At 42.8% G+C, this 13,888-nt stretch overlaps 2 protein-coding genes across 2 annotated transcripts in view; one reads left to right on the forward strand and one right to left on the reverse strand.

Annotated features, from left to right (window-relative positions):
- The first annotated feature begins 1,240 nt into the window (after positions 1 to 1,240).
- Positions 1,241 to 7,263, forward strand: LOC109487209. The gene is made up of 5 exons (XM_019791197.1): positions 1,241 to 1,487; positions 1,628 to 1,894; positions 2,220 to 2,390; positions 2,819 to 2,953; positions 3,396 to 7,263. The coding sequence occupies exons 2-5, from the start codon at positions 1,714 to 1,716 to the stop codon at positions 6,806 to 6,808; spliced, it is 3,900 nt and encodes a 1,299-aa protein (XP_019646756.1). The 5' UTR covers positions 1,241 to 1,487; positions 1,628 to 1,713; the 3' UTR covers positions 6,809 to 7,263.
- Positions 7,264 to 10,300: 3,037 nt separating this feature from the next.
- Positions 10,301 to 13,888, reverse strand: part of LOC109487122 (ATP-binding cassette sub-family C member 9-like) — a 36,922-nt gene continuing 33,334 nt past the window's right edge. The window contains exons 36-41 of the mRNA XM_019791093.1: positions 13,657 to 13,765; positions 12,903 to 13,006; positions 12,717 to 12,766; positions 12,385 to 12,468; positions 12,136 to 12,198; positions 10,301 to 11,510 (exon numbers count right to left, since the gene is read on the reverse strand). Coding sequence (XP_019646652.1) covers positions 11,373 to 11,510; positions 12,136 to 12,198; positions 12,385 to 12,468; positions 12,717 to 12,766; positions 12,903 to 13,006; positions 13,657 to 13,765 — 548 coding nt within the window. The 3' untranslated portion in view covers positions 10,301 to 11,372. The remainder of the gene's footprint in view (positions 11,511 to 12,135; positions 12,199 to 12,384; positions 12,469 to 12,716; positions 12,767 to 12,902; positions 13,007 to 13,656; positions 13,766 to 13,888) is intronic.

Genomic DNA, 13,888 nt, shown 5'->3' on the forward strand with positions numbered 1-13,888 from the left:
AAAGGCCTGGTGGAGGCTACCAGGAATGGACGTAGGACTGCACGATCACTTTCTTAATTCTACAGAGTCAAGTCTATCCAAACAAATGAGGAATAGAAGAATGAAAAAAAAACCCTGGTGCCTCAAGTTGTGAACTATACTGTATCTAGGAAAAATTCTATTTCGATATATTTTTGGATTATATGATAGTTCAAATTTAACGTAAGAAAGGGCGGGCAAAGGCGATAACAAGATTACATGTATGGTCCGACCAGTCCGCAAATACCTTATGGAACTCTAAGTCAATGATACTATTTTATTTGTCAAAATTAAAAGTGGAGGAAAAGACATTATACAGTCAACAGCGTGTAGAGAGCGCAAATCTAGTTTTAAAGTACAAATCAAGTACTAAAGATGTAAATTTTATTTCAAAATGTACGTCAAAATGTTGCCTGCTGTAAATGATATTAATTCATAGATATTTTACAGATATATAGACATGGATATTCCTTCAGTGAAATCACTGCTTTACTAGTATTCATGTAGAATTTTATGCACACTCAAGATTCTTGTTAATGCACACATTGCAATGACTAGTTTGTATCTTTTCCAACATGGAGGAATAAATCATCTGCACAATCAGGTCCATATTTGTGGTCATACAAGTTATTCGTCTTGGCGTCGGTGGCGCAACGGTTAGAAGTTGGACTCAGGGCCAATAGGTCCCGGGTTCGATACTCACCGTGGCCCGACGTTGTACCCTTGGGAAAGGCACTTTACACGACTTCCCCACCTATACGGTGGAGTGACGCCCACCGAGCCTCTTAGGCTAATCTGTCTAAATGTGTGTCTACGGATTTGGTGTGCCAATGTGCCAACATCAGCACATTTGCCACTGAGAGCCGTTAATTTTTCTTTATACGTAGTTATTTCTAGCTGTCAGACGTCCTGTTATTATACACATTCGTCACGTATATGCAGACACGACCACACAGAAATACAACTCTCCCAGACACGCCAAATGGTCTAGATCCAACCGGTTGTTTTTAGTTTCGAGCATTACATCATCGAAACCAACGCGTTGCTAGGGGCGACGGCTGTGTTTATCAGATCGGGCCACTGCGTTAGCACGAACTAACCTTGTTCAGAGGAACGGAACGTAGATCTATATATATATAGTGTGCATATCACTCAAGTGTACCCATTATTATGATTATATCCGGTTTATGGTAAAGATGTACAATAGAAGGGACTGCTTTGATTACATTGGGTGGAAAGGTCAACATCCGCTTCCAAGGTAAAGGTGACGTAACGGGGAGTCCCCAGTCGGAAATACCCGACTATTTTTCCTACGTGCACAGCTTGTTCGTACCAGGTTGGGACGTTTTCAGCATAAAACACAACCGGGGCCCAGAATTTGGGTTCCTGTCAACTTCCTGGAGCTCATTCCAAGAGGGACGGCGTTTTGTAGAAGATGTGGCCATATACAACAGACCACAATGCACCGGGTAACTTTTTCTACGTGACAACTAACCTGTGCAAGATGGCTGACAATTTGTGCTTGTTGGCTTTAGAGTTGCAGTGAGAACTGTTAACATACCGACGATCGCCTTTCTATACTGACACCTGTGTGTTCTTTGTCCTTCAGGCCTGATGAAGAGTATTTCTGTTACGTTCCTTCCTTGAACAGCCACACACAAATAAAGCAAGCCCGTCCAAACACCGCTGCCCGACATGTCTGGGGCTCGCCCAAAGGTTTACGCTCGACGACGGGCTTCAAGCAGCAGCTCGGGTGAAGATACGCCCACTCCACCTGCTAACACCCCAGATACCGCAGCTCTGTGCCGCTTGTATGGCCTAGACCCGGGGGAACTGGCAATCTCGTCCAGAGATGCTCAGAGACAGGCAGATCAAGGTGAGTTCTGTCTCGTCGATGAAGGTTAGACATCCAGGTAATACGATACGCCAAAAAGCAGTTACTCAAGCAACTGGATATGCTTTTGATGATTTTGGAAACGGTCAGACGTTTCAGCTAGTATATACTAGCTTTCGTCAGTGACTGACTCCAGAGGAGAATTGCAATTCTCCTTTGGTCTCTCAGTCACTGATGAGTCCTGTCTCGTGTGGGTTTTGTGTCACTGGTACCTTGTTCCTGTGTTCTGTGTTGTTTTTATGGTAACAGTTACAACATATACGTTATTATGTTACTCACTATAAATCACAACTTCTCTTCTGCGTAGACGGCATGCAGCTCAGCCTGGCATGTCAACAGCCAGGGACTGTTCAGGGTATCAGTTACACTGGTCATGTGGAAGGCAAGGACAACGTCCTACTGCAGCCCGGGGCCAACTGTGAGCTGACATTCAACAGCCCTCTTATCCAACACGTCACACACGTCACGTATGCCGACGGTGAGTTTCAACAACTATTTCGGGGGTATGGAGCCTTTCGCCTAGCCCATATACTAGTAGTTCAATGTCTACAGGATTTTAATGTCTTGTGTCTAGAAACAAAGATTCATCTAAGCATTTTCCTCACCCAAACAATAACATTGGCTGAATAAAGAGACTCTTTTTACACAAGCAAGTCTTTTATTCAGCCGACGTTTCGGTGACTGGCTGAATTGAATAACGTCGGCTGAATAAAAGACTTGTTTGTGTAAAAAGAGTCTCTTTACTCAGTGTCTTACCAACCTGATGAAACTATTCACGGGGAGAATAACATTGGTTGCTTTCAGTTGCCTGTTTGGCCGTTCTTGCAAAACAACAAGTGTTGTTACAAGTGTGTTGTTATGTTCAAAAAAGGACTGTAACCTCTTTTGTTCAACGTGTTTATGTAGGGACTGAAGTGACACGTACATATGACGATAACGAGGAAGTTCCGCAGCTGAACCAGGCAGACCCAGCAGACATAGACAGACTGGACGACATAGCAAGCTTGGCCAACATTCCCACACGTCATCCGGCCACAAATGGTAACGTTACCTCTTTAGGGAGACAATTGAAATGCTATATTTCACACAAAATTCCCCGTTATATTTTCCAGATGGGACTAACAACGTTACGCCCTTGTTCTCATACTATGCCAAGTTAGGCGTCAACAGGCAGAAACAGCGAGGGCGTACGTGAAAAAATCTCATTTTTTCATTTTGGTATGTAACGTTAACGTTAAAGATTTACACTTGACTATTGGTTGTAGAGATATATTGTATGTAAATGATACATGACAACGTTGTGTTAGGTGGATGGGTAACGAACCCTTTTTATCTGTAGCTATGTGTTTTATTCTGTGTACTTGTATCAGTGCTTACCCATTATTTTCTAAACATGATATCCCATTTTACGGCCATAATGTGCATGTGATGACATGTGATGTAATTCACTACAAGCTTGCATTGCGTCTCTTTGTCTTTTCAGTGCGTAGGCCTGAGATTCCCTCCACAGAACAGCTGGACTGGCTGAAGTGGCACCTAAAACGGCTTTACAGGACGAAGTTGGCCGAGTTCCAGCCTCTTCCCTGGTTTGACGACCTCCATCTGCAACTGAAGGACGTGTACACAAACCTGCAAGTAGTCCGGAAGGACAGGGCAGATAGGGATCTACCACTCAGGCGGTTAAAGAGGGGGGAAACAGGGAAAAGATCAAGTAATACTGGTCGAGATTCTAGAGAGGACCCTAGAGCAGATAGGGATCTACCACTCAGGCTTTCAGGATGGGGGGAAATAGGAAAAAGATCAAGTAATATTGCTCCAGACTTTACAAACGATTCAGGGTTGATCAGGATAGAGCAGATATTTGATGTGAATAAGAATGGCGAGATTCCTACAGTAGATGAGGAGGAAGAGGAGGCCGAAAAACCAACGAGAATCAGAATAGAAGGTCCACCAGGCATAGGTAAAAGTATTCAGTGCCGTAAGTTGGCGTGTGACTGGGCCAGTGACTCATTCCAGCAGTTCGACTTCGCTTTCCTCTTGCAAATGCGCTACTTTGACGGTGACGTGAAAGATGCCATTTTTGACCAGCTCTTGCCCGAGGACACAGACATAGACAGGGAGGCTCTGTGGTCATACATAAGACAGACTACCAACCAGCCCAAAGTGCTTTTCATCCTAGATGGTTTAGATGAGTTGAAACTTCAGGTTAGACAGACGTCCGACGTGATAAAGCTGATACAGCAAAGGGTCCTGACTGATGCTACTGTTGTGATCACCTCCCGTCCTCATGAGTGTACAGCAGACCTGAAAGGTTGTCCCTTACATTGCAATATCAGGGGCTTCACGAAGGCAAATAGCCTGGAGTACATACACAAATACTTCAAAGGGCGTCCTGAGCTTGCGAATAGTCTTGGGGCACGGATAGCTAGAGACAAGAATCTAGCCGAGTTGGCTACGAATCCCCTCAACACCATGTTACTCTGTATCCTCTGGGAAGACAATGACGGTTCACTTCCGTCGACTATCACGGGTTTATTCGAAAGCTTGGTCCTTTGCATTGTGAAGCGTTACTGTAGCAAGAACGGCATAACTATTACTGGTACAACTATCCCTGACCATGTATATACTCAGCTTGCAGAAATGGGCAAAGTCGCTTGGGAAGGCCTTCTCCGTAATGAGGTAAACTTTGACGAGACTGACTTCCAGTCCACGGACAGAGGCATGTTTAAATTTGGATTTCTCACTAAGGACTTGGGGGCATCCCGGATCGAAGCTTCATTCGTTTGGTCGTTTCTGCACAAAACGTTCCAAGAGTACTTTGCTGCGGTTTGCTTGTCTAAAGATGCTGATGGTATGCAGGCAGGCCTGAGTGGCTCTGTGCCAACGGGCTCGTTTGCATTCATCCCACACCAGCTTTATCTTGTAGAGCCACGTGTCAGGCAAATGCAAGCAGAAGAAAATGCATCTTTAACTGGGTCCGGTCGTGCTTTCAAAGATCGTGTCTTGCAGTCGTTGAAAAACGACCATTTGCACCAGGTATGCCTGTTTCTCGTCGGCATCTTGAAGAGTCGCTCAAGAGCAGTGTTTGAATGCTTTCTAAGACATCTCCAGACATTGCGAAACAGTGAAGGAAAAGATGCAAAGGACGAGCACAGGCTTCTGTTTCTGTTCTGCATCAAATGTTTGATTGAAAGTGAAAACGGATCAAGTCTAGTGCGAGTGCTCTCTCCCTGTTTCCCGAAGGCTATCGATGTTTCAGATCTCTTTGGTCATGCGTATGATGATACTTGGCGTCTGGGTCTTATTTTGATCTTAAACGCAGAGTGTCCAGGGGTAACCCGAGTCGATATAAACCTGTCGTCACATCCGATGGCTACGGAGCTGGCTGCAGCATTGGCAAGAAACCGCTTTGTGAGACACCTCTCAATTATCAAGGTTGAACTAGATGACATATCAGTAACTAGTTTGGATACAGAGCAGCAAGAGTTTCCTCTCTTGAATGTCTTGGAAAGGACCCAGTCAGTTCGACACCTCTTCGCCCAAATCTATGGGATTACAGCTAGTGAAAGAGATCTCGCACCAATGACAAAACTGCTTCGTGCTATGTCCATTTGCAAGCCTCTGTCCTCCATTATCTTGAAGTTGTTCATTGATGATCTTACGTTTCTAGGTGATCTGGATTACGAATGTCCGCCTCCGCTTAAGCTTCATCTCCCTGTGGACCTGTTGGTCTCATCAAGCTCACTAACAACGTGTAAGCTTTGGATCTATGGATCATTTCACCATCACAATAGAGTGGAAAACTACTTCTACGAGTCAGACTCAGAGGGCGGAGGTGTGTATGGAGGAACTGATGATGAGTTGGATCATTACATGTGTGAAAGGGTTGATGACCAGGCTTTCAATGAGTCGATTGGAAAGCTTCTCAGCGAGTCAAAGTCCATCCAAACCTTCAGTCTCCAGATGTTGTACAGGTGCACCGCCTTTAGGCATGCCGAGAAACTTCCACGTATCTTGGCTAAGGTGTTAGCTGTTACTGAAGTTCTTCAGCACATTGCGCTACGTTTTTCTTTCTATCACAAGCAGAGAGACAGGGACTATCCTATCACTTACAGTGAGTTACATAGGTTGCACATCTTCAGGCTGATAGAGGCTCTGGCTCATAATAGGACGCTAAGAACATTTGAATTATCAATTGACGATGATGTTGGCGTTTCAAGAAACGAGGAGGATTCCTCAAGCGAGGAAGACGAAGTTGATTCTTCCGAAAGCCCCTGCCAAGCCGAAAACAACCAGCGCCAATCTTCCAGGGGCAGCCGCCTTAGGAAGACAGATCAGGATCGCCTGTGGCCTTCAATCGCATTTGTCTTCCAAAACAACACAGTGCTGCATACGTTGAACCTTACGTTTAAGTACTGTCTCACCGACAGTCCTGAATCGGTTCAGAGGATGGCTGATGCCGTCCTTGCGTTGAGTGGTAACAGTACACTACACACAGTTAAACTCGCTGTGATTCTGTACAGATCAAACACGAACGGCCGTTTGGGCTTGAACCCTTCTACATCTGAAATGAGCAACGTTGACGACGTATTCCTCGCTCTAGGAAATGTCGTCAGCACAAACACCACACTAAAATGCCTACATTTCCACAAAGCTGACGACCCCTCGTGCGTTAGACGTGAAGTACATGGTCTTCAAGATCTCCGTACGTGGTTCCAAAGAGATAAAACTTGTCGGGTGACTGTATCAAAACCTGCCATTGACCAGTTAGCATCTGCGACACAGAGAAACATGGTGCTGAGAGAGTTTTCAGTTGTGGGTTTCACTTGTGAGGACGAGGGGGGCCAAGAGCTGGTAGATGAAATGGTCTCGTCTGCGCGCGACAACCTTAAGTAAATAACATCACATTTTCTCTCGCCTAGCTTACATACTTACTCTCGCCTAGCTTACATACTTACTCTCGCCTAGCTTACGTACTTACTCTCGCCTAGCTTACATACTTACTCTCGCCTAGCTTACATACTTACTCTCGCCTAGCTTACATACTTACTCTCGCCTAGCTTACGTACTTACTCTCGCCTAGCTTACATACTTACTCTCGCCTAGCTTACGTACTAACTCTCGCCTAGCCTGATTCTCAAAATCGTACAAAGTAGCCAAAGGGAGCTTCAGTACGTATTATAGCAGCACGCCGCTTTCAAATAGAGTTCATAAGAATTGCGTGTTTATGTTAGTTCTGAAGTATAATGGACTTATCACGGTGGAATCATACCATCCAATGTTCCTGCCTTACAAGCATTATAGCAAATTAATACTACAAATTAAACCAGACCAACACTCCACAATACGTCACTACCGTCCACTGTCTATTGTATGTAGAGCTTTCTACACAGACCGACTCACAACTTCTCCAAAAAGACCTGAACACCCTGGAAGAATGGCAAAGCAAATGGCTCATGCAGTTTAATCCCGAAAAATGCTACATTATGCACATAACAAACAAACGAACACCACATGCAACTAGCTACCAGTTTTGTGGTCAGGCTTTAGCAACCACAAAAATCCATCCGTATCTGGGCGTCACGCTGACAAGCGGACTGAAGTGGGGAGCACATGTTAATAATATCACAACTAAGGCGAAACAGACATTGGGAGTGATTAAACGTAATCTGTGGGCATGTCCAACGAGAGTAAAATCACTTGCATACACGTCACTTGTAAGACCGAACCTAGAATACGCTGCGACAGTATGGGATCCATATACAAAGAAAGACAAAGACAAATTGGAAAGGGTACAGAATCAAGCTGCAAGATTCTGTATGAACAACTATGTAAGAGGTGCTAGTGTCACGGAAATGAAAAGAAACCTACAGTGGACCTCACTTGAAGACAGAAGAAAGATGTCTAGACTATGCATGATGTACAAAATGACTAATAAACTGGTGGATGTCCCAACTACTAAGTACCTAATACCAGCCCAGAAGAGAACAAGAAATAGCCACGCATTCAAGTACCAGAGTTATCAACCAAGGATTGAGGTGTTCAAGAATTCATTCTTTCCTAGAACTATCGCAGAGTGGAACTCACTGTCACCAAGTACAGTAGGGGCACTGTCAATAGATAGCTTTAAACAATGTCTAGAGCTAGAAGTTCAAGGGTTAGGTGGAACAAGTCGATCGGTGTAATATAGCCAGCTGCCGCCGCGCCGCGTGCCTGCGAAGCTGGTGTGTTACGCCGAAAGGCGGTTATACCGGCTATACAAATACAGATACAGATACCACATGAAAATCCCTACTAAGAGTATACAGATAGATTTAATATTCACAGTTTCATGAATATTGTTTCTGATACATACCCATCTCTTGTTCACTTAATGTCGTCCTAAGGTTTCAGCTGGAGTTGCACGCTTGTACGTATTGCAGATGCCTGGTGCTGGGAACAAAATGTGATAAAGATAACCTGTTAAAAGGTGCCAGCGGTGTATCATCTAAAGTGGTGTATCTGGGGTCCCCATCTAAGGCCGTGTTTAAGCGGAATCACCCAAACCGCGATTCGGGTAACTCACATTCCTCACATCTGGTGAAACCGTGTCCGATCACAATTCGCTTGAGCTACATTTATTGTTGTTTGATGAAAACACGCAAGGTGGCGTGTTATTAATGTCAGAGGTCAACGACCTGCTTGCTGATGCCCCCCTCCCAGCGTATCTCGGCCGAATGCCGACGTGGTCCCGCCAGAGGCGGTGAAGCTCGCCCTAGAACGGACACATTATTTGACCATTACTGCTCTTTAAGTTGCTGCCACGTAAAAGTTGGTATTGCATATAAATAAATAAATATCACCCCGTAATCCATGACCAGGCGAAGTTACATTGAAATCACATTGCGTTCAGACGCAAATCGCGATGCGGGGAAACCGATTCGAAACCACCTCTAGAAGTGGCTTGGGATCGAGGCGCTTTCAATGTGATTTCGGAGCGTTCACATGGAGCCACTTGAAACCGGCTTCGGGGTAAACCACATGTAAACTGCCTTGGGTGATTCCGCTTAAACACGGCCTTAAACTACTGTAATGGGTGCTAGATGCTCAAGAGCTTTATCAAGTTTGGGGCGGGTTGTGTGTGCAAAATGGGAGCACCCAGTGCATCGCTGCACATTCCTATTTGCATTTTAGTACTGACTACTGCTGACTAGGGTCTCAGATTCGCAACCTGTTATCCACCTTAAACAAATCCACGCGAAGGCCACCGTGTCAACCCTCCTCACTCAGGTGTAGGAACTGACACGGTCATCATACTCGGAAAATCTGTATCTGTATATCTGTACATGAATCTGTATCTGTGAATGAATATGTATCTGTACATAAATCTGTATCTGATTGCAAATAAAGATCTCGAGTGATTGCCATACTCTCTGATTACTGACTACAATGTAGTAGCATTCTATATGAGCTATAATAGAGAGCAATATCTGAAGACCGTGGCTTACCTACGGTGCAAACTCAAATCACCAAATTAGCCGCCCCAGAAAGTACCTTCAAGTGGACGTTGAGTTCATCATCAAATCGATGAAATCCACAACCAAGGACTAGTCTTAGTAGCGAACTGGCCCTTGAGTTCATCACCATATCGGTAAATTTCACAACCAAGGGTTGGTACTAGTGGCGGATTGGCCATTTTATTAATCTATCACAATATCGAAGAAATCCACAACCAAAGACAAGCATTAGTGGCGGACTTGACCACTTTGAGTTCATCACCATATCGATGAAATCCACAGCTGTGGAGTTCATCAATCTGATGAAAAGCACGTCCGTGGAGTTATCAATCCACGGTTATCGGATACACCTGAAAATTTACTTCACCTCAGAGTCAAGTCATCACTTTGCATAGCGCAGTTTATGTGGACAGCAATGAACATGATGTTAACATACAAAAGGTAGAATGTATTCTCATACATGTACCATCTACATGTATCTAAAGCACAGTACATTGTAGCTTTATTTCCGACACCTTAAGACACACCGCAGATTTTAAAACCTTCCAGTTTCAAAACAATTATGATATTATGCACAGACGTAATATTCCCCTTTAAAAAATGTAATCATGTTACCTTGGATCTAGCTCTACTTTACATTTACTGAAACTTCAGTAAAGCAAACGACTTAGTCTTTGCAAGTAATTTCCTATAAAACTGACCAGCATCTTTGAGGCTCCTCTGGAAGATGCGCAAGACATATACGTATACATAGCGGAGCCACATCGAACAAGCATAGCTAATAGAAATTTATATCATAAGCTTCACCTCTGACCAGGATGACTTAAAACAACAACGGGAAGTTATCCCTAATGAGTAAGACTAGCTATAGGTAACACAGTAACATACCATAGATAATAAAATATTACCGAACAAATATATGATTACCTTAAAGGCTATAATGATTATTTTTCATATAGAAATTCCGTTTAACATCTTTCTGAGGTAACACATGATATAAACGAAAATATATTATCATAGAATTATTAATGAGAAACTTGCCGCATACATAAAGTTCAAAATCAGTGCACCATACATGCATCTTCGGTAAACTCACTCACTGACTCAGTCACACTCACTCACTCACTAACTCACTCACTCACTTATAGTTAGCAAGTCAATAGGCTATGCCTACAAAGGTTTAGATTAACCTTCTCTTTGCTACCTAAACCAACAATACAAATTTGGTACCAAAGTTTCACTGTACTAGGCTGAATTATACAAGATTGTAGAATGGCACATACATTGATACTTGGACATCTGCAACACCATCCACTGTCAAATATGACAGATAATTGGATGAAAAGCTATATACCAAGAATTTACAATCCCTGAATTCGAGTTTATTTGCTGTGACAGAAGTACCTTTCACGACAACAGAATCATAATGTGTGAGCGCATTTTCGACACTGAGAAGTCAAGTCATGGCAGTGGTTGCATGTTGTTTAAAGCTCGTCACATTGTCTTGTAGGTTGATTGCTGAAGTCTTATCTTAAACACCAATGTAAGTCTTTCTAGGATAATACAACAAGAAACAATCAGTAGACATGGTTTTTGACAAGTACATGTAGTATAATAATACTACAAACTTACCTTATGCACCTATCTATCATCTGAAGCAAAAACAAAACAAAACAGCACAAACAAAATATATTCTTGACTAATTTTGGTCCCAAGTAGAGCATTATAGCATGCCTGAAAATAGTCTTAACCACAATTGGTTTTGCTTCATTGCACCAAAGAAGACTTTTGGATATTGAACAATATGTTGACCAATAACTTGATGCTCGTTAAAAATAATGTCTTGAGACATTTTGTGTCTTACAATACCACCATAAAACTCTACATCATGAAGACACACTCATTGCAACACTTAAATATGTCATGATAACAGACAGTGAGCCTATCATACTCTAGCGGGCTATCTACTTGTTGGCTTTGACCAGTGATGCAAAGAGGCCATTCGGCTGCTTCAAGAGCTTCTTTGGAGTGTCGTTCTCGACCACTTTGCCTTGGTCCAGTACAAGTATCCGGTCAGAGTTCAGGATGGTGGCGATACGATGCTGTGAACAGAAAGATGCAAACCTTAGTCTGAGGGATGTCACTGGAAACATAGCAGTCTTAATACGTCGGTGAAGGTTAGACATCCAGGTAATAAATGCCAAAAAACAGTAACTCACTAAGTAAGTGGGTATGGTTTTGGAAATGGTCAGAAGTTTCAGGTAGCATCCACTTACCTTTTGTCAGTGACACTAAAGACTGCAGGAGAACTGCATATTTATAAGCACGAAGAACTGATTGATATGCAAATAAGTGAGACTCTGGTGTCTCTCGTGTCACTAATGAAAGGTAGTGGAGTTTAGTGGGTGCTACCTGAAATGTCTGACTACTTCCAAAATCATATCCAGTTGCTTGAGTAACTGTTTTTTCTGGCATAGCAGTCTTAAACCTCCTTGGCCCAAGGTACACTTCTAGTTGGATACCTGACAATTTGTACTATGCAGTTGGTGTTATGTACAGTTTTCAACATCCAACTCCAATTACATGTTTGAGATTCAAATAGGTTCAGAGCATTTCCAAGCAGTTGACAGCCAAACAAAAGCAGAACTGAGACATACTTGTGTATACAGTGTTAATTGATACAAGGCTACGATCTGACATTGCGTTGTAATGGGAAGAATAACATACTGCAATGGTGAGGACAGTTCGATCCTGGAAGGCAGTCTTGATTACATTTTGGAGAGTGGAATCCTGTGTAAATGTGGAAAAGACAAATTAAAGTAAGACCTAATATGAAAATCTCTTTATAACAATTCTTTCACATTGATTGTGCATTATGTCATTGATGTAGAGTAATAGCTTACTGCTTGTAACTAAAAATGTAAGTAAATAAAAAAGGCATTTTCCTTTTTGTCCATTTAAGATTAAGTGAGTTACCGTCTCCATGTCTATGGAAGCCGTTGCCTCATCCATAATGAGTATCCGGCATTTTCTCACGAAAGCTCTGGCCAGGCAAAACAGCTGGGGAACAAATCATATATCGGTTAAAAACATCAAGGAAACAATTACAAGTAATTGTGATCAAAATCAAATTACATAAACCACAAGGTAACCATTCTACTCAAATTTCTGACCTCCCAGTCACAGAGGTCATATCACTCTGGATTTTTATCAAGAACCATTAAATATTTAAGTTATGATACGTTGGTGAAGGTTAGACATCTACTAGTAGGTATAATAAGATATGTTTAAATCATGACTTTACCAACCTGTCTCTGGCCAACACTGAAGTTCTCTCCACCATCAGAAACAGCCTCATCTGAAAGACACAATCATTTGTTACCATTTACTCTAAGACTTCCAAAGTATACAGAGAACAAGTTCTGTAGATAATGTGGTTCTGACAAAAAGATTAATCCAAACTGGCACACAGTGACTTTATAACCAGTTCCCACCTAGTTTGTTGGGTAGTTCTGATACCACCGTCTTCAGCTGGGCGATCTCTAAAGCCTCCCACAGCTCTTCATCGCTGCATTTGTCAAACGGGTCCAGGTTATACCTGCACAGGAACGGAAGCAGACAGAGTCAGTTCTAGGTACATTAGTGAAGGTTAGACATCCACGTAATAAGATACGCCAAAAAAGTTACTCAAGCAACTGGATATGATAATTATGGAACCGGTCAGACCCATCCACTACCTTTCATCAGTGACACTCTAGAGTTGTCAGAAAAGCAGGTTTATAAGCACAAACTATTGATCGATTGCAAATCAGTGAAGTCCAAAAAGAAACATAAGTTAGATAAGTCAAGACAAGGATGATGAAAATTAATCAATTAGCTCCTGTTGTTTCAGAACAGGTGAGTCCGACCATGGGTCAGATTGCCTGGCGGCCAAAGGGGGATCCAACCTGCTGGGACCAAGGGTTATGCCGAATATACCTTGTTGTATTTTTAAATTATCTATGTCATACCCATTCGAGAATGTGCTCAAAATCGGTGTCCCTAAACATCAACATCCGAATATGGAATTCTAATTTTCGAAGGCGTCGCAGGTGGATCAGGTGAAAATTGGTTCGAATTATTGGGGAAATTTGAAACCCCAGGCTGTACCGCTAGTTATTTCATGGGCCAGAACACCCGTATTGAACTTTACTGATATCGTGGTGCAGGTATGACATGATTATTCTTACAACAAGAAATGAGAAGCACCTGACAGAGCCGCTGAACAGTACAGGGTCCTGTGGGATGATGGACAGGCGTGATCGCAGGGTGGTCAGGTTTACTCGGCTGATGTCTATCCCATCAATGGTGATCTTTCCTGCAACATTGGACAAAAAATGGCACTGCTCGCAAACTTGTTTTGCAAAACCATAAAACATGATACACAAACAAAAGTAATGATTATTAAAGCACATTTTAGTTCTGATGAAATATGATGAGA

This window comes from Branchiostoma belcheri, unplaced genomic scaffold, assembly GCF_001625305.1.
Source record: "Branchiostoma belcheri isolate BF01 breed outbred unplaced genomic scaffold, Haploidv18h27 scaffold110, whole genome shotgun sequence".
Classification (NCBI taxonomy): Eukaryota; Metazoa; Chordata; class Leptocardii; order Amphioxiformes; family Branchiostomatidae; genus Branchiostoma; species Branchiostoma belcheri.

What these genes read in the sequence shown, in the direction of transcription:
- LOC109487209 (XM_019791197.1), top strand. Translation starts at nt 1,714, where the DNA reads ATGTCTGGGGCTCGCCCAAAGGTTTACGCTCGACGACGGGCTTCAAGC. An exon ending in TCAGAGACAGGCAGATCAAG is followed by an intron (nt 1,895 to 2,219) that starts GTGAGTTCTGTC and finishes TCTTCTGCGTAG; the next exon opens with ACGGCATGCAGCTCAGCCTG. An exon ending in ACACGTCACGTATGCCGACG is followed by an intron (nt 2,391 to 2,818) that starts GTGAGTTTCAAC and finishes GTGTTTATGTAG; the next exon opens with GGACTGAAGTGACACGTACA.